Raw genomic sequence first — 27,100 nt, forward strand, 5'->3', positions numbered from 1 at the left:
ACTTCCTAAATGGTGAAAGGAAATCCTACCTAGATTGGGGTTGAATGAGGTGGTAGTGTGGACTGGGGGGAGGCGCAGAGGGTTGATTCACTTAAATGGGAAAAGATGCTAGTCATTTGGTGTAGTCTTGCAGGGGCCATCACTCATCTAAAAAGGACTGTGAGAGTGCTCTGTCTGCACGGTATCTATTCAGTCATTCATCCCACCAACTGCTGTCCCTCTGCTGGCTGCCCTCTGTGTCACCCTCAGCAGACAAGTCAACTAGGCTCTTCTCGCCATGTCAAAGGAAGAAAGCCGACCTGCCTGTGCACAGAGCCTCCCAATAGCCCTTATCTATCAGGATGGGACTGTCACTGAAGCCATCTCCTTCACAATGGCTTTCTACATCTTCATTATTGTGTAGAGAATGGAGCCTTTGAAGAATATCCAGAGTTACCCTCCAAATATTGTAAGTTTGAGTTAAATTTATATATGCACATCAATGTGTGAGGCATCCAATTAATCAGTTTCAAGTCATTTAATCAAACTACTAAATCACCAAACTCTGGATGATTTAGTTTTTGAACCTTGAAGAGAGTATCATACAGGATTGTCAAATATAACCAATTACAAATACAGCGTTGCCTACATATTTGCATGAACTAAATGTGATTAACCTGGGTGACAAAGTACTCAAAAATGGACTATACATGACTACAGTATACTTTAATAAACTTCATAGATATGTAAAACGCCTTACTCTGAAAAATAAACATTTGATACATTTTCTTAACAAAATAAATTAAATATTCATGACTCAGTTTGAATATAAACGGTTACAGCTTCATTACTTATGGTTGGATATGGTTGCAGTCCAAAATACTCATTTTTGTTTTGTCATCACTGGTATGGGTAGTGTTGGAACATATTTTAGCTCTACGTGCTACTGACTAGTGGTGGGAACCTACACAGAAGTTTGAATGAGAATGAAGACCAATTATACACTTAACATGGACACACAATTATTCCATCCCTTGCAGTCTCAGGCAAGGTTTGCGTACCTCATAAAGGTTTTTTAAGCTTACCAGTTTATTGTAGAGCAGTACTAAAGGAGGGATAAAAGTCTGGGATGGAAACGGGTAAAATAAAAGATAGTGGTCAGCATTAAATGCATGTGCATTCCAAACATAAACAAAAGGACAACCTGAGTAGGAGCATAAAACCAGCCCTTTTGTAAATCTTCAGTACCATTTTCATCATGACCAGACAAAACACACAGAGCCTCTGCTCTACAGCTGACAGAGTGAAGGGTAAAACTAACCTCCATTTTTCAACAAAACCTCAAGTAGAAATGGGAAAACAGAAAACCTTACCAAAAAGAAGGACTCTCTTTCTTTCAGGTAGCCTGAAAAGCTGCAATTAAACCCACACACAACACATGAATTCCTTGGCCTTTGTGTATTAAGTGCACAACAAGGATTAATCGATTTTAGTGGTGTGAGAGTCCGGTAAAAAAAAAAAAAAAAAAAAAGCACCAAATATGGCAGCATGACATAACCCAACTTTTCTATCACTGACCACTGATATGTTTATCTCAAGACTGTGCATACATACTCTCCATAATGTCCAGCTATAAGAAGAGTTTGGCACAGATTATGCAATCGTTTAAAGAGCAATGCCAGGTAAAATGTCACTGCAGAGAAGTTCTTGGGTGTCTGGTCCACAGCTCGTAGTCCCTGTGAGATGCCGGAGCTGTTCAGAGGAAATGTTTGGCACTGACGCTAACACTGAAAATGGATGTGTTGATGCTGATGTACTTTCCCGTCCACATGGGAGTGAGTGTGTGTGTGAATGTCAGTGTAGATTTTGGGGTAGATTTTGGTGGGAAGTGTCGGCCCTCCTTGGCTGAGGAGGAGCTGTTGCTGCGCTAGGTACTCCTCATAGTTTATGGAGCTCATGCAGTCTTTATCTGGGCTGGAGGAGGAGGACGACGGGGCAACACAGCCCCTGTCCCGCTCTCGGTAGGGCAGCCGGTGTGACGTCTGCAGGACCTGTGCAGCCACAGCTGGAGCACTGGGAGAGGAGTAGTGCTTTTTACTCTGGCAGAACCACAGGAGCACTGTGCCGAAGATGAACACCACTCCTGCAGGGATGCCGATGATGACGGGCCAGGGCAGCGAGCTGGAGGCTGGCGCAAAGATGGGTGTGATGGGAGGTTTGGTGTCTGGAAAGAAGGACAGAAAGGGACAATTTAAAAAAAGCGATCAATCTTAAATCTTGTCATTACCTTTTCTGTGTACACAGCATACTACAAGAGTGTTATTCCTACAACTTTTTAATCATCTTCCTCCAGAGTTATGAGGGGAAAAGCTAAACCAAAGGGGAAGACTGACTAAAATAACTTGTAAGGCCTCTGAATGTTTTGTCTACTTACATCTATAATTTACTGTAGGGAATAAAAACATGGTATCTAAGTCCAACCCATATTTTTCTTTGTCCACACGTCATAACTCATGATCAACACAAACTGATGTAAAGAATTCCTGTCGGAGCTGTTTATTTCAAGTGCCTCTCTATAGTAGCTCTTGGAGTGATGAGCTGTGAAAGGACATTCCCCAGGCCTCACCTGGCAGCACAGTGAGGAAGGCGCTGCGGAAGCTGTAGCCCATGGTGTTAGCGCCTAAACAGATGTACATGCCGGCATCCTCCTCCTTGGCGCGGGTAATGAGCAGCTTGTTGAGGTAGGAGCCGTCGGGCCGTGACCACACCTCCCCTGTGGGCAGCACCACAAAACGGTGGTCGCCCACCTCAATGGTGGAGTTGTAGCGGCTTTCCTCGTTAGATTCCACGCGTTTGAGCCACTGGATGACCGGCTTAACATCACTCCTCACTTTGCACTGGAAGGACGTGGTGCCTCCGTAGTCCACCGTAGTGTTGACTGGGTGAGTGCCTGTCAAGATGGGCTTGGAGTTTGTCCTCTCTGCACAGACACACACATAAGAACTGTCAGTATGCACACACACATCTCCCAACATGGCAGACATTGTGCGCATAGAACAGGTCTTAGTTGTTGTCCATACCGTTATTAGCCTCAGGCTCATAGCTTATAATTGACAGAGAGGGAGAAATACCACATGTAACACAAGAAGTATGTGTGATTAGTTTCCTCTCTCTTTGCTCCTGGTTGTACAGCACACATTTCTCATGGGAGGGGGGGAGTTAGGGGTCTGGCAGACAGCTGGGCTTTAATCAGCTCCAGATTGGGTGGAGGGTCTCTGGGTTGAAGAGCCCCTCGCTCTCCCCTCTTCCCAAACACCGAATACAAGCGCTCACTCTCAGGCCTGCTTCCTCAATATGCTTCTCATATACATGATTACACAAGCACATTCATCCATGGAGCAGGAATATGAGTAAGACCTGGTGATCAAACTCAGAAGTCAGCAGTAGGTAGATCAGAGAGGATCTTGAAAAGGTTACGGCTCTTCCTCGGTTAAAACCAGACCCAGCATTACAATGATTACATTCACACAGTGTTAATGCAGACCAAACAGCAGTAAACACTTAGTTTTATTCACTTTACCTCATCAATTATCACAGAGATATATCAAGGTGAGCAAATCTACAATGTGTACAGCTCAGCCTCTCTGTGGGATACTCACGTATGACCTCAACTTTGTACGTGGCATTGATTTCCCCCGCATGGTTGGAGACCCTGCAGGTGTATCTGCCGCTGTGTTCTGGCGTCAGGTTCTTCAGACTCAGAGTCCACTTCTTCTGACGGCCCTCGCCGACCTCCTGCTCTGTCAGTGGCCTGTCGTCCTTAAGCCACACAATATCTGGCCGAGGGTTTCCACTGGCCGTGCATTTGAGCCGAACGGAGCTGCCCACAGGACGAGCTATCACCCTCTTCCTCATTTTGGCAGGCTGGGTGAAGCGGGGGCGTACTTTTAGAGAAAAGACGGCAAAACATTTAGTTACTTTTCACATGGATCCATTGGGACTGTAGGAGTTACCACGATGTTGCATTTGTGGTAACTCCCCGATTTGCTAAAATGATGCCTATATTGTGGAGTATATCAGCCCAATGCACATTATGTGAAGATGAGGGTAAATGTGTCAAATACACCTTAAATCAATGCATTGTCCCAAAAATACAATTGATTTTTGTTGCTACAGGTGATTTTTTGACTTAATATGATCACCAACTGGACATCACAGGTCACCTTTCTTTCTGTTTGGCTCTACATCAGTGACTGCATGGTAACAGAGCTCTTACCTAGTTTTCCTGACAAGCCATCGGGGCTCAGCTCAGGCTCTGATCCATCAGCCACATCTGGTCCAGTCTTGTCAGAACCGGAGTCATCTGTGGACACAAAACATCAGGGTGTCACCCCTCTTGCAAGGGAGATACACAAAGGCAAATGTACAGCACAGGATTCAAATGTGTAAAAATGATGGACACGCTGTATTAAATCAGCAGGCAGTGAAGGCCTTAGAAGCTGTAGAGAGGGGTGATGACAGAGATTATATATGGTAATCTGATTAGAGTTTCACTTGTAGTAAAGACTTCTGTGGCCATTTGGGCTAATATGAAATGCAGTTACTGTGTAGTCAATATTGCAAAGGACTTTTTCAGATTTTTACACAAAAACCCATGTGGTAAACACCTGAGATATTACAGAAACATCCTGATTATAGCAAGTGCCCTATGCACATTCCATGGGCATTTATTTTATTTGAAGGATTACAATAATTTACTATTGGCCATACGCTTGTTAAGTTTGTAAAAATCCATTCTGCATTCCTGTGGCAATATCAAGGACAGAGTGCAGTGAAGTGTGGACTTTCTTTTAGTTCTTTTGATTTACATTTTCTAACAACATCACTGACACACTAGTCACAGACGTGAAGCCAAACAGGCCCTGTAAAGTAGTCTTGGCTCTATCTGAGTAAATTTAGCATTTACAGATAGGCCGCTCTAAGCGGGGTGCATGCTAAGGTCATACACTGTAGCATTTGGAAGTAATATGATCAGTTTTCATAAGCCCAGTTCCAGGAGACAGCTGTGGAGTTTATGTCATTGGCTGACATCATGCAGCGGAGCTAAGACGGGGCTTAGAGAAAATATAATGAGTGAAACCTAATAGATGGTTTGTGATGCATATCAACTTTGTGAGTAAAGCACTGATGAATTAATAAAGCATATCGGGTTCCTTGCCAAACTCTGCCACTTTAAGCAATGACAGACATGAAACAGACAATTATAGAAGGCCAGGCAAATGAGTTGAGTGTTAAAATATTTTATATGATACTACTGAAGTGTCATTTCATGTCAGGAATCAAGTCATTCACAATATTTCTGACATTGTTTAACATAAGTTATAAGTTAGCGATTTTTATTTGACACTAAGGGACAGATACTGTTCATATTTGACATTATTTATTAAAGTACTGAGCAATGTCCGCACATTTTCATGTTTATAAAGGTGCAGAAAGGAAAAACAACCAACAAGTTCTGTACTTTGCACACTTAGTTTTGAAGTTGAGCTCAGTGCAGTCCCAAGTTGAGTTTCTCTAGGTGCAGCTTGGCACACTTGATTCCCTCTCAGTGTTCGACTGGGTCAGGTAGAGAGACCAGATGTGACTTCTAACCCCCTAGTCCTGCCGCCCTCCAAGTCCCCCCAAACCCCTCAAAGCACTCTAGGGTTCTCTGGGCACAAACCCTCCATTGTCTGTCCCCTGCAGCACCAGGCCCAGCCATGATGTCATGGCTATTTGAAGGGCTTTAACTGGCCAACTATAATAACCCATTCCTTTAAAAAACAGCCTCCACTGGAAGAAATATTTCTCTGTTGCTCACTTGGGCTCTCCACATTCCTCCCGGTTCCTGAACCTCCCAATCCAAACAGAACATGGTCCCACACTGCCGGGGTTTTCTTTTTGACTTTTTTTTGGTTCCTGAATCTATTTCCTCTCTACTTTTTGGCGATTCCAGGGAACAATGGCACCCTTTATGCCTCTGTACCGTTGCAACGATCCCTAGCCACTATTGTCTTCACACAATGTTGGCTCACTAGATTGCAGATAGGAGGGAAGCAGGACATCTCATGGCTGCCATATGATTGCTATTTTTGGAATCGTGAAAAAAATACAATTATCAGTAAATGGAGAGGGACTGAGTGGCCTCCGTGTTCAGATTTTCTATTTCTCCTCCATTCAATTTAAGAGAGACCTATTCCTGTGAATAAAAAAAAAAAGTTCTTTCTATGAAACTCTGGTACCTTACACATCAAGCAGTGAAATCAAATTGTAGCTTCATTATGCAAAGGGGAAATCCAGTTTAAGGGAGTCATGAATCAAGTGCATGCTTACGTACACTACAAAATGCTCCAAGTACACCAAGAACACGTCATGCTGTTTAAAAAGCAATCTGCCCTCCACCGTGCAAAAGTCATCAGCATGAGTCCATTCATAGCCCCACTACAGTCTTTTGGGGTCTGATGCCGTTCCCTCCCTTTTCATTCACAAATCCAACCACAGGAAATAAGCCACTACGCTCTCTCTGCTGGCCTTGTGTGCCAGCTGAATCACAGGAAAAGGCCCCATGATTTGGGGGGTCACAATGAGCTCCAGATGTTGTTGGGGACATTCTAATGTCCAGGGAAAGTTACGCATAGTGGCCTTGCATCACACTCTGGAAGTCTCCGAACAGCTACCACATGTGATCAGCCATCACACATGGGGCAGTTGATCCAGCAGCTGGCCTTACAACATCTCCAGAGAGGGGCAAAATTAAACACCAAGTGCCAACACATCTATGCAGAAATTAAAGGTGCTGCCAAGCCTGTGGCTTATCGTCTGCATACACATAAACATTAAAATCCAATCCTATAAATGTTAATATGACAATCCCATGGTATTGCTAATGTGATGCCAACTCTAGTCTGAGCAGCTGAGGACTGATAGGTGCTGCACACATCAGTCAGTAGGGGTGGGGGGAAGCAGGCGTAGATGGGGCCAGTTGTCAGGAGACCACCCCAAACAGGGCCCAAACAGCCAGCTGGAGGGATTGAGGAGGCGCCATGTTGCACTGACCGACCAGATTCTTCAGATAGCTGGGGGGAGGACAGGCTGTCCCCTGGCAGATGGGGAGGGATATCTCTCCAGCCGCTGTGTAACCCCCCCTTTAAATCACACTGCAAACTCCCTCACTTTTTCACTTTCACTTAATCTCACTCCATTTCTTCGCCGTCTGTCTATCTTACTGTCTTCCTCCTGCTTGGCCTCTCTGCTCGAACTCGCCTCTCCTCCTCAGGTCCCAAGTGATGTTTAAAAAGTATGCTCTTCACTTTGGGCCTTGAACTTGAACTTGAACGGCTGCCAGGATTTTGTCAACCCTGCTCCACCAAACGGCACTAAAGCTGACTGGAATTGTTTCTCTTTCTTTTTTATTCTGTGATCCAGTAAAAATGATAAACTGATGTGATTGATGCTGTACATAGAGCTTTGCTGGAGGTCATCCCTCATTTACAGTGTTTCAAATAAATAGTCTCTCTGCCCTGCTCTTTCTGAATAATACAGCAGGATTCCCAACAGGACCCGTTAACATGAATGCAACAACATTAAAATGACTAACAATTAGATGATTCAAGGTTAATGGAAAGTGTTGCTCATGATAATTGCACACTATTTGGCCAATTTAAGCTATTGGTGCTCTCATCCCATGACTTCAGTCCTGTTAAGTATTTTGAAAATAACACTCTGCTAACCCTCATGGCAAAAAAAAGGCGCTCTGAAAGCAGTGCACTCCTGATGGAACAATTATCTATAAAAACAAACATTGCGGGTGATGGCTGCCAGTCCCTGGCTGGGATGATGGACGAGAGAGAAGAAACAAGGGCGAGGGGGGGGTCCCTGTGGTCTCACAAAACAGAGATGCTGAATGGCTGTTGAGAGTTTAGTGTTGGTCTGTCACGAATTCACCACCACCAGAGGACAAGTAGGAAATGGAACAAACCAGATCAGGATCAAGAGCCGGGCCAAACGCTCTCTAGCTAACTCCATAAAGGGCAAAAACACCCCTGATGAAAATCTCATGGAAATATGCTTCTAAGAAAGACTCATGATTGAACTTCCAAAGGTATTTTTTCCTAACGTACTCACTGAGTGGGAGTAAAGTAAAGCATGCAGTCAGGTTGAATTGATCTCCCACAATCCCTGCTAGCTTCATCACAGCAATCTGAAAGAGTTTTCACTGAAGTCTTCATTCTCACTCAGTCATGCTGCAGCAGGAGCCAAACCAGACATCATTTGTTACAAAAAACACATCACAGGGTGAGAGTTGTTATCTATCATTGAGATATATTGACTGTGTGTCTGTCTCTGTGCATGTGTAAATCTTTAGGCCCGAAAATAAAATAAAAAGATGTATGCATTAGCTATCATTGCAAAGACAAATATTTCATCTCATAAGTCTCCTTGCATGTTAGAAGAACACGTTGGTCAGGGAAAATACTGCAAGAGACTCTCCTCTCATTCCCTCGCTTAGACTATATTTGCTTCTGATTGCCTAAACTGTTTGACAGCTTACAGCAACTTCAAAGAATGTTAACCAAAACTGTGTGCTAATTCCCAGTCATCGTTAGGGAGCCATAAAGTCCCTGACTCATGCTTTTCATTATCTTTCAAGGTGTAATAAATGTGTTAACATGAGATAAGCTTAGTTTAATGCAGTCAAATGTCAGTCAATATTTCATGAATGTCATCCGATGCGTTAAAATTTCCCATAGAATGTGCTGATCACTGCTTTGTGCACTATGTACTGTGTATTTAGAGCCCTGCACTTATCATTAAAGGCAGTGTTAAGTAGATAGTAAACCCTGAATGAGCTAAGCTTGTTCTTTTCCCTGTTTTTTCTTAGTTTTTTCTTGCAATGAGGATCAAGCCATGGGGTGTCGTCCTGTTTTGCTTGTTGTAAACCTGTGGGCATGTAAAACCCTTTGAGACTGTAACTTTACCTTGAACTGTTCCTATCATCCCTGATCTGCTTTGATGGAGTTTTGTAGATACAGTACATTTGGCTGAATTGAGCACAATGTGCCATCTTGACTGACTGATCTTACCTCAAGTTAACACCACTACTTTCTGAAGGGAAAATCAATAAACACACATGATATGCACCAAGAAATTGTGATAACATGTGGGCAGCGCCGCAAAAACAAAAATGAATTATGAACTCCCACCATGCAGAGGTCTTACAATAAATGACTCATCCTGAATATGTTCCAAAAAGAGGGATTCAATGTGTGTATGAAATATACAGAAAAATGTATTGGTAATCTCCTTGAAGTGCATTGTAAAACTGACACAAGATATGGCACAGCTGTCGTGAGAACTTTGATATGATGCTTGCCGTATGTCTCTGTCTCCAACCTTTCATTTCAGCAAACTCAACAGATACCCCCTTTTTGAACTAATTGGCAACTTCACATTGTGGGCAATCCTAAAATAACTTTGGTCCGATCTATTCCTAACTCATTCGTAGCTACTGTACAATAAGGAGCCCAGTTTTCTGAGGTGCTCTATGTTTTCCAGATTTGCCTGATTAACGGTCTTCTTCTGAACCTAGGCAGCAGTGGAGCAGCTGTCACAAGACTAGGCTGCAACTCCTCCATCAGGCCCCTGGCCTCGCCTTCCCTCAGAGAGACTCTGGCCCTAATTAGGCATCTTAGAGTAATTAGACTAAACACAGCCTTCACGCTCCACTCCACTCATTCATCATGCTCTGCTCTAAAGCAGAGGAAATGTACTGTATGCACACAAGCACAAGTACACGTACACGTGTAATGCACGCCTGTACTGGGTGAAAAAGTTTCTTCAGTGTGTGCTTGATCCTCTAGGTCCTGTTCAAGAGATGTTGAGACTTTGCAGACAAACCACCACTATTACACTGAATATGTTTCTTATTGTGGAGCTACAGACCTCCTCCCTTAACTGAGTGTAGCCTAAGGAAAGGGAAGAACTCCAGATCCAATTGAGTCACAGAGGATGAAGTAGTATGAAACAATATCCCGTGCCGCTGTTTACTTTGGGCAGGGAGAGGTAGGGGCCATAACACATACAATGGACGAGAGGATCAACCACTAACCCCTTTGTAAATCCGCTTGTTTTAGACCTTGACCTCTGCGCGGGATGCTGTCTTTTAACATCTGAAACGTGGTGAGACTTTCGACCGCAAGGAAATGTTACAAATCTGACTTGAAAACATTTCCGTTGCGGAAGACGATGTGGTCTGACTCAATGCCGTGGTCTTTGGTCATAGTTACTAAACAGGTGACTTCACTTTTTATGGATGCTAATTTGAGCTTAACTTTTTTTAACAAGTATGATATATAATGTTTTACTAGCCCCAGTGATCTCATCAGAAGGGCCAGCACCAGATTATACAAACTAATTATCCCAGCTGATGTGACACACACTTAGCTCATTGTGCACTTACCAATGACGATGAGCGTGTAGTTGATGTTAACGCTACCGAAGCCATTGGTGGCTTTGCAGATATAGGTCCCTGTATCCTCTGCTTCCACCTCCTTGATTTTCAGGCCAAGGCGGAGGATACGGAAACGGATCCAGCCGCTGTGGATGTTGCGTCCATCCTTGGTCCACATTATGAGGGGTGGAGGGTCTCCTTCCACGGGGCATGGCAGCTTAATGGCGCTCCCCAGGCGGGCTGTCTGTCTGTGAACGACCTTCTCAGCCACCCGCGGAGGGCCTGGAGACACACACCATAAATAAAACACCAAACAATGGTGAATTAAACCTTTTCCTGAGTCTGTGGAGAATGAGCAGCCATACTGAATCAATACAGTTTCAAAAAGGCATAAAACATGGGAGCGCATCATTGAATCTGCAGCCCACAACAGGGTTTGACCAACATTGGTTTTCTGAGTCCGGCAGATATTTTTAGTCAGTATTCAGTACCTCTATATTTGACAATTCTCAAGCCACAAAAGAATATGTGTTGACTTTCTTGTATTCATGTCAGGGTGGAAAAGCCCTGGAAATATTTAGACTGTAAGACACTAAAACTCTCCACTGGATCTCCCTACTCTAACCCTGGTGAAATTATTTTTGGTAGGTTAGCAGGATGGTTCACTGCACCTAATCAGTGGTAGTACTAGAACAAGCGCAATAGATTCTAAGTGAAGAATTAAGTTACAAGACACACAGCAAAATGAATAAATAAAATCTAAAGAAATGAGCTACTCCACAATTCTCAAAATATTAATCCAGCCCCTTAACTGAATGGATTTTTTTCTCCAGCTGACATTGATGTGGTAAAACCACTGTCTTTTTGGGATGTAGTGGGACATAAAAGCAGGACACCTCTGAATTTCACCTCACTGACTCAAGCGCACTTGGTTATGGGCAGATGGAATGAGATAGAGGTAATTTGTCATCCTTTTGTCTGATTACCCAGAAATGTTGAAACCAGATTGTAATAATTGGACGAGCCTTGTCATCCATTGCACAGAGAGGGTAAAATGTTCTGGCTCTGGTTTTGCGTAGCGTGCCAGAGATCAAAGCAATAAGGGGGGCGGGCCGCAGAGAGACGGACAGCAGCCGGCTCTCCCTGCTCTTAATTGGCTCAGGTCTGCTCCCTCAGATCTAGTGAAGTGGAGCGGGCCGAAACGCCCTATGATGGTGTTAGGAGCCCTGCACCACTACTCACACTGAGACTGGAGTGCCAGCCATGAACTAACCCCCCACCAAAAACTAAACAAAACCCTGAATCACTGAGCGGACGGGACACCGAAGGCGAGAAGAGAAGAGGGGCAAGAAAGGGGGTAAATGCAACAAAACCCTTTAGCCACGACAGCCTTCCAAAGCACACAGAGGACAGAACAAATGGTCAGCCTGGTAGCAGTATAAAACAGGGAGGGTAAACACACATGGCCTCTCTCAACACACACACACACACACAGTCACATTCCTCTGGCGCATTTCACACATATGGTAAACAAGAAGTTCATTATATTGATGGGGCTGGAGGTGGGGGAGGGTGACTCAGGTAACCCCATCTGGCCATTTCACTGCCAACAGATGTGCCTCAACTACAGGTATCCGGCCTGTCTGGGAACTCTGGATGCTACAGGAGCTACATTTAATACATATTTATACATTCTATGTGATCTGTTAAAAAATCATGCTATTTTATGGTGCCCTGTGCAATACAGCCTGAAAACTCTTGGAAGGCACGGAAAGCTGTTAAATCAATGAAAGCCTCACACTCTCTCTCTCCTCTTTCTCTGTCTCTTTCTTTCATATAGACACACACACACACACACACACACACAGTGCAGTGCTCAGAGTTTTCCTTCCTCTCTGTGTTTGGCCTTTCCTGGTCCACAGCATGCACAGGAAATTGGAAGTGTCACTGTTTATGTCTGCGGGGAAAACGTGACCGCAGTCTTCTTGGCTGTTGTCAGCTGGCCCATATCTCGCTCCTCTGCTACCAGGAGAGCAGAACAGAGGCGCTCACTGTTCATTTTTGCACTGCAGACTCTGCTGAGGACCACAAACAGGTCACAGCTCTCTGGCTTGGTACTGCTCTCATATGGACTGAATTGATCCTGAAAGACTTCACGGCCTTGTGAAAACAAACGCGTTTCTGCCAAATCACGAAGAAAGAGGGTGCAGTTATCTCTCCTGATTTATCTCCACAACACAGTCCACAAGCCACTTAACCAAGTGCTCCTATTGGATTACAGAACTGATAAAGGCAGACAAAAGACCCGATTCATGCCAAAGGTGTAGCGTCAAAATGTACCGACCCAATGTAGATCCTGCCTCGGCCAAACAAAGCTTCCTAAAAGCCATAGGCGTTCCTTGAGAATAATATAATTCTTGAGAAAATAGTAAGAATGAGGATAAATTTGAGAGGTGTTTTCCATTTTAAAATAGAAAAATACGTCAGGGTTCAAACGTCTTTGCAGGGCTGCACTGAAAGCACTCAGAACCACTCCAGCTCCGAAGCTTTCGGGCTTAATAAACTGGAGGACTTTGGCGGCTGCAGCAAGTGCATGGAATGTGCAGCAAATGATTTCCTCCCTCCGTCTCCACTCCTGAAAAAACCTTTTGAAGCTCTTTTCAAAAACAAGGCACGAAGAGGTGCTGAAATCAAGGCCATCGTCTGAATAACTTAATAAGTATTTGTGCTGTCTGCGTGACCACCATCCCTTTTCAATAGAGGCTCTCCTCCACCTCTAACACCACCACCTCCACCTCCTCCGCCTCCTTCTCAAGGACAGGTTCTCTTAGCCTTGGAGTTGAAAGCTCAGAGACCTCAAAGTGTTTTCTGAGCTGTGGGAAATAAAATTCTCAGAAAAGGGGGGAGTTGCTGCTTTATCAACTTGTTAGCAGGATACGCAGTTAAAGACTTCCGAATTCAATATTTAATCACAGCATAAAAGAAGTAAAATCTCAGCACTTCTCCGTGTTATTTTAGCTCGGAGGCCCTCTCCTGTATGCTGAACTAAGCATTACCCTCCGCTGCAGAGAAATGATGAATGGGAATCCAACATATTTATGACAAACTGGTGAGCATTTCAGAATGTTTAGTCAAATTGCTCGAATTGTTAGCTGCCATGTAAACGGAAAATGATACACATGACCATATGGGCTTTCCCGTATTGCAGCGTTGGTGTGGGACCTTATTTTAGCCGAGCTCCATGTGTGAATGGAATCTTTCATTGCGCAGGAAGAGGAGGAGGAGGCCTGGCGACTCACAGAATTAGCTCTGTTTTTCTTTGCTCAATTTGGTGATGGATTATTTTAAGAGAAAGGGGCACATTCAACGAGAGGCATTCTTGTGATTCAGGATAAATATAGCCATTTTACAAACCCGTCTGAGAGGGTTAACAAACTGTTGATCTGACATGCAGGCATCGAAGGGAGAGAAATACATTAGGAAATGTCAGAATGCAAATGAAAGAGAAGGAGGAACACGCACGCAAAAACTAAGAAAGACTACAAAGGTTGCCAGGCTTAAGCAATGTTCAGATGTGCTGGCACCTCTCTCCTCATTTATTTTCTCTTTTACAAAACACCTGTGGATTTGTAATGTGTAGATGCATTTTTTTCCCTCCATACAAAGTGCTTTGGTCTTTCTAGTCATTGCAAACATGTCAATAAAGGGTTGGCTTGTCTGCTGACAGGCGCTCCAATAGAGAACACCTGGATCTCAACCAACCACAATGAGAACAACTTGATGATGCACGCAACACAGTCGGCCCGATGCAGGACATGGTTATTCATACAGCACTGTAAACATCTACTCATGAAAAGGACTTTGCCCTTAATCTTTAGCCAAATGTGAGATTTTCTTGCGCATCAACAGCCCTTTACACGCTATCAGCCTGGAGTGATTCATTACTTATATAAACATTTGTCTTCAACACGCAGTATTTACATAAAGAAATTCAGACAGAGTGGGTGATATTAGTTGGAGAATGCTTCCTCCTACTCAGCAGCACTGATATGTTAGTTCAGCAGACCGTACAAGAGCAGACAGACAGACAGATGAGCCTGACCCGCTCTGCCAGCCCAGCAGCATGAGGGAGGAAGGAACTAGAGTTTAATGGACCCTGTGCTACCAGGTAAATATCCTATCATGCATCTCTTAAAATCTCAAGGGCGCTTTTATAACATAAGTCAACAAAATGGACGGCGAAAAAGACTCAGTGGGCTCGCAGCTACAGTTCAAGGAAGGCAACACGAGAGGAGCAGGGAAAAAAATGACACGGAAATAATACATGAAAGCTAGAAACCAAATCCAGGGCGAGTGACTTCACTTGAGACTTGAGGGGTTGGGTAAAGGGGAAAGGTGAGGCAGGCACCACAGTTTGGGGAGTGTGTGAAAGGCCAGTGCCTCTGTTCAGAGACCACTGTTGCGCCGGGCTATACATTTCACAAGCACAGATAAAAATCGCCCAGAAAAAGCAAGAGAGAGAGCGAGGGAGAGCCACCCTGGCAATTCAAGAACGGAGGCCAGGTGAGAGAGAGGGAGGGAGTGGGGGGGCAGTGACAGGGTGAAAGGGGAAGACAGAGGGGGGGAGAGAGAGAGAGAGGGTGGTACAAGGTGCTCTGACAGCAGCGGGGCAGCGGAGGGTAAAGAATGCCGTCTTTTCTTACCCCTCCAGACGTCCTGCCCAGCAACTTCACCCAGTGTGGTAATCAATACCTGTTATTTTCCCCTCTCTCTTTTCCAATCAATAGATAAGACCGGGGTAAGACCAGCCAGGACAATGGCTCTTTCTTCGGCACCATCTGATGTGGGCTGAATAGCAACTGCTTCAGTGGTGGGAATGGTAGAAGAGTAGCTATTGGGTGACACGAGAGACCATGGAGACTAGAGAAACAGCAGGGGAGTCGGAGGGGAGGGGGTCTATAAGAAAATGAGATGCTCCAGTCAATCTATGTGATTAATGCAGATTCACCGGGATTATTGTAGCCACGGCATCAGGTCTGAAAGGAAACTGCCTCTCTCACTTATTATGACAAACATCAGTGAATCTGCCTCGACTTCCTTTCTTAATGGCTCCAGAACAACGGGCTCCCGCCGACTCCATCAAAAGAACAGGAACAAAAACAGAGAGAAATTACTCCAGCGTCATAAAGCTTCTGGCAACATCTCCATCACGCGGCCGACTTTTAACAGGCCCTACTGTGGAGCCTTTGAACTCTAAGCTGCTATATTTCATTAGACCTGACTGCCTTCTCCCGGCTCCAGCTGCCTTTCTAGGAGGAAAGGTGCGTGCATGTGTGCGTGCGTGCGTGCGTGCGTGCATTCGTTTGTGTGTGTGTGTGTGTGTTTTGAGCCTCAATATGACCAGAGTCTATGGTTGTAGCGCAGCACAGGCCAAGGCTCTACCCACTCCAATGGGTTTATAACATAAACCAGTCTGACACCATATTGAGCCTAGAATGCCCTTTTAAAAAAAAACAAAGAAAAACTGGACATCTTGCCATCCTCTGATATCATGAATAGGATGCAGTTTGTTTGAATATACTTTGTTTTTGACACCTCACTAAAAATGGGAAGCCTTTATTGTGAAATGACTGCAATGCAACATTTTGATCAATTCCACACACGCACAGTGTAAACTACTACAACTACTTCTACTTTTACATCTGCGAATATTTTTTATTCTTATTATTAGAGTTGTAGCTGTGGTAATGTTTCAGGGGCTGTTCCACCCTGCCAAGAATAGAACTCTTGGGGAAACACTTGGGTGAATTATTTCATAAAAGAAGCCAAATTTTAGCATTACACTAATTTTGGTTAAAATATTGGTTCACAGCAGCTTCAGACCAAAAACAGCAGTATTGGCCTTCAAAAACCTCTACCAGACAACCCGATCCTCTGTCATGCTGCCTGAGGGATTACAGTTGCTTTAAAGCACAATAACACTTTAAGCTTTCAACTTACAGATGTAAATATGCATGATGTGAGGATACACAGGTATTACTGTGGTAATGCACTATAATATTAGATATATCATGACTAATGAGGTGAACAGTTTTCTGAGAATGTTCTCAATATATAAAAACACAATCGCACTCGTTAACGATCATCTTTTTGGTGCCCAACTGAGCCTGTAATCCAGTGGCCATGCCCTATCATAAAGAGCGCACAGTGAGTGGCACTCTAGCGCTTTATCTCACTCCATTAGGCTAAGGCATGGTGCACAGACAGGGGCCGAGTGTGTGCTTAGGGCCACTTATCAGGACGGAGGCAACAGGAGGGAGGGAGGAAAGGAGAGAAATGGATAGATAGAACGACAAACAGAGAGAAAGACAGGGAGAGAGAGTGAAAGAAGAGGATCAGGGAAGAGGACAGAGGCAACATACAAAGAAAGGCAAGCCAGTGGTGAAGAAGGAGGGTTAAAAAGAGAGGAGAGGAGGGTTGATTTAGAGAGTGGCAGGGAGCAGAGGCTAAGATGGCAGAGAGGCCTCCTTTAACACACAGCTCATAAGGAGAGGAGGGCAGGGGGAGTGAAGGGGATTAGGTGGGCCCAGGCGGCAGTAACCAGGAATCTCAACAATCTCACACCCCACTCCCTGGCTTGGGCTCAGCCTCGGCCACATGACACACAGTCTCTCTCTCTCACTCAGGGCACATACAAGCACCTGTTTATTGCCGTCTGTCTAATAAGTTTGGAGATGGACTGAACTCTTGGCACTGAATGGGACATTGTGGGAACACTCACACATGTACGGCTGCTCCATCCCGCCAGCACATGCTCTATCATTCTCTCTCTCTCTCTCTCTCTCTCTCTCACACACACACACACACACACACACACAAAAACACAGGAGTTTGGAGTCAAGCAATATAGAAACTCATTAATCTGGGTGTCATTTTGTTCCACCTGCCTTACATACCAAAGTGTGTTAAAGATTAAACTCCTCACTTGAGATTAGCTTTTAAACCACATACTCCTCGCTCCAGAGGATGCTCATTCTACTCTGCTCTCTCTCCAAAACAAAATCTGCATTCTTGTTGCTTCATGGGCCTCTGTCAGTTAACAGAGAGGGAGAGAGGGGTGTCAGTGCATCCTGCCACTCCCTGTGCCCCTCCTCCCTCCTCTCGACTCCCCCTGCATTCCAAGGCAGGGAAAACTAACCACCCAAACCTGCATTCAGCTGATTGTGTGTTGACACAGTCAGACTCCAGCCCGGAGGTGTGCAATGGGATACAGATGTCTTATTAAGTAGAGTCACCATCGCTTGGCGTCTGTCTGATGTTCTACTCACTGGCAGGTGAACATAAAGACAGTAAACAAGGCCATTTTGAGCCAGACATGCTGTCACCAGGAGACTAGTGTGTGTATGTGTGTGTGTGTTGTGGTCGCACACAGCCCAAGTCACATCTGTGTGGTGATGACCTGGTCTCGTCCTGAGTGCTCCCCCATTCTCGGTCCCCAGGAACCCTACACCACTGTACAGTCTGAGGATCGGCCAATCTCCATGACACTGGGGAAGCGCTTTACACCAGCGCCTTTGTCAACAAGGCCTTTTCAGGAGCGAGCCAATGACAGAATGTGATGTAGCAGGAGTGTTTGGGCAGAATGGAGCGATTCAGACAGGAACAGGCAGTTGAGAGGGAAGGGAGGGAGAAGGGAGGGCATAGGCTGGGAGAGGAGGGGGTGAGAGAGAAAGAAAAAGCGGGTGAGACACAGAGACGAGACAGAGCAGGGAAACGGGGAGAAGCCGGGACAGAGAGAGACAGACAGAGGGGGTGGAGGAGCTGGCAAAGCTCTCACTGACAGCAATGGGGCCTCTTGACAATCCAGGAATATTGTCTGAAATCAATCTGTCATCGTGAGGCTGTTGAGTCTGTCATTACGATGTGGTACTCGCCCTTTCACAGTGACAATTTGTTCAGCGCTTTCCCAGTTCACCTTACTACTCGGTTGTACAAAGGTCACTGCCCTCTATCCATCTCTGTCTGCCAGCCTGTCTGTCTCCGTCTGCACTCTGCTTCCCTCTCTGTCTCCTGCGCTAATAAACTTTGCAGGTAGGGCAGTACAGTCCTGCAGAACACAAAAACATGGGCTTGATGACAGAGGTACTGTTGTAATTATTTGTTAAGGTATTCATACACATGCACAGCATAATGGAAACAGCACACATCAAAAGAATAGTACATTTAGCTAATAGTCAGTCTTGATACAGAATAAGGAGAGCAGATCCCCAGCCTGCCAAGCCTCCAGCCCTGAGCGCATGAAAGCGAGCGCTGGATCCAAGGCCAAAATCACATCCCTGTGCATGAGGAAATCAAATCAGTTTCACTGCATGGTGCAGAATTCCAGTCTGGGATAGCAGTAGCCCTGCTATAAAATATGACAGATTATACTCTCTGCCTCTGAAATGATTTTTCCTCTCTTGTCCCGTTCCACTCCTCAAGTCAAAGCGGGGACATATTTTTCCATTCATTATAGATGCAACGGGTCCCTTGAACTAAAAATTCAGGAGGGCCTCTTTGCCTGTGCTTCAGCGTTGAGAGAGACCGGTACTGAAAATGAGTGAAGTGAATTCCATCACGACAGCCCACGTTCACATGAAAACTCACATTTTGACATATTGTGATGAGCGAGCGCCCGAACCCGACTCTTTCTAAGCCCAATCAATAGAGACAATGCACAAAGAATTTCCAAGCTCTGTCAAAAGAATTCCTAATGAAAAACAAAGTGGAAGTGAAAAAGCCAGTAAGCCATGTGGGGTCTCATTGAAGCCCATTGGAGGTGAACTGAAAGCAGGGGTGCAAAAAAGGAGGGGGGGGATTAGAAACAGGAGGGAGGGTCCTTGCTGTGTGTTGGTGGCAGCGGAGGCCTCATTCAGACCTCGTTATCCCAGCCGTCCCCTGGCTCGGCTTTCTTCAGGCCCAGCCAGCCATCGCTGTTGCCACCATAACTTTCAATCAACCTTTTAACTGCAGAACAAAACACATGGAAGGGGAGGCAGTGGATGGGGTGGAGGGTGGGATGGTGGTGGTGGTGGTGGTGGTGGTGGGGGGGGGGTGTCGGGACGATGAGTGATTTATAATGAAATACTTGGAGAAAAGGTGTGAGATGAAATCGGGAGAAAAACAGAGAAAACACTGATAATCCTTTGTTAGCAAGGACTTCCCTGATGAATAGCGCTCTGTTCGCCTACACATATTACAGTACTGTCAGTTTATCATGAGGACTAGCAGGTTTATAAAATGCAAATAGGGACAACGGAGGGACATAACTGAGTTTCCAGGGAGAACAAGAGGCATGCAAGCGGGGAAAAGCAAGAGAAAGAGGAGACATTCATCTTCAAATTATATGCAACAGGTACTTGGGTGATTTGGTATTCTGATAAGTAAGGATGAGACTGCAGCACACTGGATTCAAGCAGGTTGCGGCAGGTACTGGGGCCAGATAATATTTCTGCAGTTTAAATCATCCATTTATTCACTAACACCACAATGCAAACTTCTTAAACGTGTTCAAACCTGCTTAGTCCAGGCAACATCCAAAAGTCCATCATCAAGTAAATATAGATACAGTTACTCTCGAGAGAAAAAAAAGGAAGAGACAGTTGCTCCTTCAACGCACATAGCTTGCTATACACACTGTGCTGCCTTTACAAGATGTCTCAATACAAGGAGAGAAAGAAGGGGCAAAAGGTGGAGATTAACCCATAAAGAAAAGACAATGATAGGGAGGCAGAGAGAGGGGAAAAAAAGAATGAAGGGAAAGACGAGTGGGAGTGAAAAGAGAGGATGGGAGTTGTGACTTCTGCCCCGTCCACATCTGTACACAGGCCTCAGCTCACAGCCATAAATCCACATGTTAAAATCTACAGGAAAACAAGACTGGCTTCCCCTGTTGAGGGGTGAAAGAGGGGAGCAATTGGATTCTCGTCATTTCACTTACTAAGTGACTGAGTGAACAGCTGTGGAGCACAAAACAGAGAGGGGGGAATCGGTTGGGTGAGGGGGGAGGAGGAGGAAAAAGGAGGAGGAAGGCTCACACTCCACGACTTGGCTCCTCAAAAGAAAAAAGAGAAAACAGAGCAGAGCAGATTGAGAGTGCAGAAATGAAGGAGGCTTAGAAGGAAGCGTTGCGCAAGACAAACACTTCCCACTGTGGAGCTGAAATGTTATTGTAAGGTCACTTGTAAGGTTCCAGAGAGGCGGCCCCTCACCCCCACCTTTCGCAGGCTCACTTCCAATGGCTGCAGCCCCGTCTCTCTGGACAAGGGTGTAACACAGCAGCCCTGCCTTTGGCTTCCACAGACATACCGTACACCAGCTTGGGAGCATCACATAACAACCTGGAGTCTAAGAGCTGTCCAGAGTCATCAGACTTCAACTTGATGTCCAGCAGCTGTCAATAAACTGTGATCTGTCGCTGGTGAGTCTGGTAACTTATGCGAGTCAAACCAGGGAAGAACATGAAGTCGATTATCATTTGAATGGTGACAGACTGACAGCTCTGTGGCACTTTGTGAGCCATTCTATGGGTTTGCGAAGGTTAACAGGGGCAAAAGGAATTCTATTTAACTGAACCCAAATCTATTCAGCCAGCAGGAAGAGTGTGTGTGGTCTGAAAACCACATCCTGAGCCAACTGCCCTAACAAACTAATGAGCATTGTATACAGACGGACCTTCATATTATCCGGTCAGATTTATAAAAAAAAAAAAAATCCCTACTCTGTGCATCCTAACATTAGCATACAGCTGAGAATGGCAAATACTGAAAGCAGACAATGGGTTGTTGAAATTCCACATGAATGCTAATTGAAGTGCCCATTAAATTCCCTCAATGAGGGAGTGTTGCTCACAGGGATTATATGACCCTGCTAAAGTAAACACCAACTGACCTCCATTATGACTACTTATCACAGCTTCCCTCCTCGCGACAACCCTTTCCTTTCTTTCCCCTCTGAGGGGTGAAGTTTGACACATTCCTCTCTCCGAATGTTTCCTCTAACTTCCACAGAACTGATGGGGTCAGCAGTGTGTGGTGATAGATGTGTGTGTGTATGGGGGGGGGGCACATTGTAGTGGTGGTGGTAACATTTTTACTGTGGTGGAATGAGAACGGTCATAGGAGCACGAATATTATTTCCACCTGGTTATAATGGAGACAGAGAGTTGCTGGTATACCTCTGAGGTTTGCTTTATGCTCCTTGGATGTCTCATTATCATGAGTTTTCTCAGGGCAATTTCAGACTGCTTAATAAAACACACACTCACACACATGCACACGCACGCGTATATTCAAACACACACAAACCTCTGCTCATTCACCCTCGTAACTTCTTCTCACGCACCTCTAATTGTCAGCGCCTCAGTAAAGCAAGTCCCTTGTTTGCAGTGTGCTCTAATAGATGGCAAATAAGCCCAGTCTACTGGGATGAGGAGTGTTTAAAATTAATTACTGCTGCCATGTCCAACCTGGGGGACCACTGCACATAATAATCCATCCATTGTTCTCTGCAAATGGACCCAGACTCAGTAAATAGGGGCTACGGAGAACTGAGAAAGGCAGGGTGGGAGTAAAGGTCAGCTCATGCCTTGTTTTAACGACAGCACATTAACTTAATTCACTTCCTTCAACTTTACACTGGTAACAAATGGGAGGAAATGCACAGAGAAGCAGGGAAATAGAGTAGGACATGGGAAAGAGGCGCTGTGGGCAGCTCTGGTTGTCTGGTCATATAATTTGGACATGATGACATGCAGTAACATCTCAGAGATTGGAGGTTCTGTATCAAGTAGCCAGACAATTCAAATGGAAGGAAAAGGTGTGTTTGTTCCTATAGTGAAATAACTTCCCTTGACTTCTGTTTTTTTGGTGTTGATTTTATTTAATATCTAAATCAGGCATTGCAGCTACTGAAGGAGAAAGCTTGAGCGAGGATGATGAAAACTGTTACACCCGAGTGCTGACTGATTTTCTCTGTACGGCTCTTTTGCTTTTTCTACTCTCCCCTTTTTCTCTCACCAGACCAGCCAGTGCCAGAACACCACTGTTATACCCTCTTACTATTCAGGACCTATTTAAAAAATAAGAGGACTTTGGGGCATTTGGTTACTGAGAAACTAGCCTCATTACATTTAAAGGAAATGGAAAACTGTCTGGGAGCCAAATGGCCTTGTGATTTTAAAGGCCCTTGGCATACAATTTATCTCATAGTACCTTCTTGTTATGAAGCTATGATGTAACTCTGCTATAAAATGTATATTTTCCAAAAGGGTTGCAGGGGTAGTTTGTATGCTCTAAATTTCTCCAGATGGTTGCAGAGGTGTAGCAAAGTAAATATGTGCCTGGTGTTAAAAAAAGAAAAAAAGAAAACAGTTTAAATTAAATGGACTCACATAAGTGCACAAAAACAATTACTTTTGTCTTTAGGGCCAAAAAAGCCACAACTGCACTTGATGCAATATCTGCCTGTTTGTAATTAAAGTGCAACAAAACAGTGCCGCTGCCTGTGTGTGCGTGTTGCACTAACAATGAACCAGACGTGTGTGTAAGTCTGGTTCATTGTTAGTCCTGGTACATAACAGAGACACCTTGTGCCTCCTTCACTCTCCCCCAGGGTGCAGCTCTGCAGAGCACACAGCAGGTCCATATGTCCAGCCTGCTGCATTCCTCAGCTAGTGGAGCACAGTGGTCCCCTGGCCTGTCACCACATTAGAGACTCCGCTGGGACAGATCACCGAGCACCTCCTCCAGCTGCTGGGGCTGCTGGGAGCACCAGAGGGGGAGGAAAGGAGCTGGGGCAGAGGAAGTGTGGGAGTCCTAGGGGGTCTCAAGAAATAATACTTGCTCAGCCAGTTGTAGTAGCCTTAACAGTATAAAGAAGGAAGCCCCAGATATGTGTGTATGGTGTGTGTGTGTGTGTGTGTGTGTGTGTGTGTGTGTGTGTGTGTGTGTGTGTGTGTGTGTGTGTGGCAGTAGGGTTGAGGGTCAGATGTGATCTGATGACTGACAGCAACAGGCTTGAAATCATTCCCTCTAACCTCTTGTCTTCTCAGGTGGATTTCTTGAAATGCTTAGATAGCGGCAGTAAAGTAACACTTCCAATGTGTTTCTATTATTTCACACATAAGTCAAAGGCGCCCCCGTCTTTTATAATTTAATTTGCATTTGTCAAAGATGTCATCATAGATTGTTAAATTTTATAGGGATGGTTTTACAGCTTTGTTGGCCTCTGCTTCTCCATAAAAGCACAAGTCTCGAGTCAAAACCACCGACTGTATTTCACAGGATGTCAGAGTCAAGCTGTTGCACTTGGATTGTGATGCAGAGCGCGCTGCATTATCACTTCTTCTGGGCAAACTCCTGAATATTTACACTTCATAGACTGTTAAATCTAAGTATCACTCAAAATCATGTTATTTGGACTGCCTGCGAGCTACATATCTGTTGATGTGTCTATCTGTCTGTGCATCTGCAAATGCTTTCAGACAGAAACTATGAAAAACAGGCCACATATTCCCTTTTTTTCCCCTGCGATTAAATCAGCATAGAGCTAAACAGATAGACCAGCCATCCGATGAGGCGGACTGCTTCCACTGTCGGATTCCCTTGTTGGGTTTCTCCTCCTCTGACATCTGTTAATCTGTAAACATACATAATTGCCTGTCTAATCTTATTTAGCCTTCACGTCTTGTTTACTTTTGGTTTATCCATGCCGTGAAGGCACGGCTGCCACACTGTGAATGAGGCATTGTCTGCAGACCCACAGATCTAATCTCCCCCTCTAAACCGCCGCCAACCCCCACCTGCCCCTCTACCACAAGCCGTGGTAGCCACATGCAGGTATTGTACCTATCAGACGCCTCTTGAATTCACTACCACGCTGAGCAGGAGAAGAAAGAGCGAGGTACAGAGCCTGCTTGTTTTCACAGTGAGAGGTCTTCCAGCAAATTCTGTCTGGCTTTCAAATTTCTCTCATTAAACCTGAAATTTGTTTTAAAATATTGCCCCGATCTTTCAGCTGAGGCGCTGGATTGCATCAGACAGGTTTCGATGGTGGATGAAATCATAGAAATTGCCCAGACAATTATTCATGACCTGTTGACAAGCTCACTGCAAGTTGTCTTCATGATCCAAAGTATTGATGCTGGCACAATAAACAGTGCGGTGAACTGTGGTCAAACTGGGGTCCCTTGCTCTCCCTTCACTTTTTTGTGAAATGCACACGCACACACACACACACACACACATAAATACATACACACACACACACACAGGCTGAGACAGTCCCTGGCCAACCCCGGGAGAGCTGGACTCTAACACTGACTTGTGTTCTTTCACCCTGGGAAGCTGATGGATATGTTTGTTTGGCTTAGCTGCAGTGAATGCACACACAGTCCCTTACACACACACACACACACACACACACACACACACACACGGAAACATACACACACACACACACACAGCCATGACTGGGTATGGGTTGGCTTGCCCTCTCTCATTCCCCTCTGTTGATTTTGGGCTGTGTTGAGAAGACCTTTTTTTTTTTAAGTTTTTCCTCCTAGTACTTCTCAGTGCAAAGAACTTAGAGCCAACTGAGACTTTCTTCATGCTCACAACAAACCACAGCCCGTCTATTTAGCTAAGCCTAAACTAAGCTATGAATTCAGTATTATGTTCAAGCTTCACAGAAAAAACTAGTCATCCAAGAAAGAAATCCAGAACGAAAGAAACTGGATTATGAATATTTGTTTCTCACCTCTTGCGCAGTCGGTCAGTAAAACAGCCTCAAAGATGAGCAGCACAATCTTTAGGAATCCCATCCCGAGCAAAGACAACTTCATGTTCCCTCAAATCTAAAAGACACATGGTCAGAATGACACACTGTAAATGCACATAGCAGGACTCACGCCGGCCCGTGGGGGATAATGTTTGGCTATCAAAAGATTTAGAAAAAAAAAAAAAAGCTCTGCTCCAAGCCACTTCTTATAGGGCTGAAATTTGAAAAAGCTGCTGCTTGCCTATATGAAATGAACAATAACAGGAATGAATGTTATTGTCTGCACTGTATACAAAAATATGCAGCTTTAACAATAAGTTTACATGTGCTCCATTGATTCACTGTCAGTAGGCTTTTGTGTGGCTGCTGGTGAGAGACATGTATCTTTAGTTGACCTCAGTGGTTCCCAAAATGGGGTTCAGGACCTCGGGCTGTCCCCCTGAGGATTCAAAAGTGTCCCCAGAAACATGGAGAACTGCTTAATTTAAAGAGTAGCCCACTGTATCCAAGTAGAAGTCGGCTCTATGCAAGAATATGTAAATATGAACACATATACTAAGTGAATAGTAACTTAAATATGAGTTTTTCTCCCTCTTTCTCCAGCTACAGTAGTAAGACGACAAAACCCCTCACCTTTATCAAACTGGGGCTCCGTGGCTCTTCTACTTGGAGGGCCTCGGCATGAAAAGTGTAGCTAGCCCAGGTTTATCTCATAGAAATATTATTTATGTAGGCTAACTATTCAGAAAGCTAGTCTTGGCCTGAGCTAGCAAAGTTTACAGGAAAACGTGCTTTTGGAGCCAGTTTATCTTGGCTGTAACTTACTTACAGTAAAAACATCCCTGCTGCCGCTCACTCGTGGCTCGGCGGCGCATGCAAATTCATAAATAAGACCTTTTGTATTTTAAAAAGGATAAAATCAATAATTTGGTGCCATACCTGAATGTTCAATGAATGGAGTCAACCTTGTGTCAACCTCTTGACAGAATTGCATTGAGCTGAAGTCCGTACAGAGTCCATGAATCAATGTTGACAGTGGCCGACTCTTCACCGACCCGTTACAGACGAGCACGCGCGTCTCTGCGAGATCAACAGCGAGTTCGGGTGAGAAATGAAACTACACACATCCGTAAATCACGCGAAAAAACCCCTATGTTAATTTTACCAGAGAGCAGCCCCCTCCGTGTGGCTCACTTCATACACCAAGTGACTTTTCCAGTGCGCACTGCAGAGCCCGTCGTCCGTCCCAGCTCTGCAACTTCGGGCCAATCACAGAGTTTAGGCTGGACACATCCATCAGCACATTAACTCTTTCTGTCTCACTGACACACACACACGCGCGCGCGCACACACACACACCTCCTCGTCACAGGCCATTGTTTCACATTGCCAGGTCAATACGTACACTTTTACAGCAGAGAGGAACAAAAACCCTGAAGTGGCCACTGCAAAATAAATTGTAGAGGAACACAAGGCGATAGAAAAATCCCCTATAATCACATGTAAAAGTAATACAAAAATAGTATGGACATATTAGGAAAAAATACAAATACTGGCAGGAGCACTATCAACTCACTGTTGAGTAGATTGTTCCTAATTATATAAATAGTGCAGAACCTTATCCCAAGAAATCCAAATGTTTTCAAAGCTGTAGAGAAACGGGGAAAAGGGCTGCTGAGGCCAAGTCCTAATTATTGAATTTCCAGTAGCACCAAACTATAATTTGAGGCATTTAAAAGTAAATTGCATTCACGTATGAGCAATTAATTCCAATGTTCTGTATCTCGCTAAGTTGTCCTCTGGTGACTGAGCTTC

At 44.8% G+C, this 27,100-nt stretch overlaps 1 protein-coding gene across 2 annotated transcripts; it reads right to left on the reverse strand.

The window, feature by feature from the left end:
- Positions 1 to 505: 505 nt before the first annotated feature.
- Positions 506 to 26,491, reverse strand: LOC115354792 (fibroblast growth factor receptor-like 1). Of its 2 annotated transcripts, XM_030045314.1 has the most exons (8): positions 26,451 to 26,482; positions 26,225 to 26,365; positions 25,265 to 25,361; positions 10,478 to 10,750; positions 4,256 to 4,342; positions 3,639 to 3,923; positions 2,606 to 2,959; positions 506 to 2,203 (listed from the first exon to the last, which is right to left on the reverse strand). In XM_030045314.1, exons 3-8 carry the CDS (start codon positions 25,347 to 25,349, stop codon positions 1,761 to 1,763), a joined length of 1,527 nt encoding a protein of 508 aa, XP_029901174.1. In that variant the 5' UTR covers positions 25,350 to 25,361; positions 26,225 to 26,365; positions 26,451 to 26,482; the 3' UTR covers positions 506 to 1,760. The 2 variants fall into 2 exon arrangements, with proteins under 2 accessions (XP_029901174.1, XP_029901173.1); XM_030045313.1 differs by having other exon boundaries at positions 26,225 to 26,491.
- Positions 26,492 to 27,100: the final 609 nt, after the last annotated feature.

This window comes from Myripristis murdjan, chromosome 22 (genome assembly GCF_902150065.1).
Source record: "Myripristis murdjan chromosome 22, fMyrMur1.1, whole genome shotgun sequence".
Taxonomy (NCBI): Eukaryota; Metazoa; Chordata; class Actinopteri; order Holocentriformes; family Holocentridae; genus Myripristis; species Myripristis murdjan.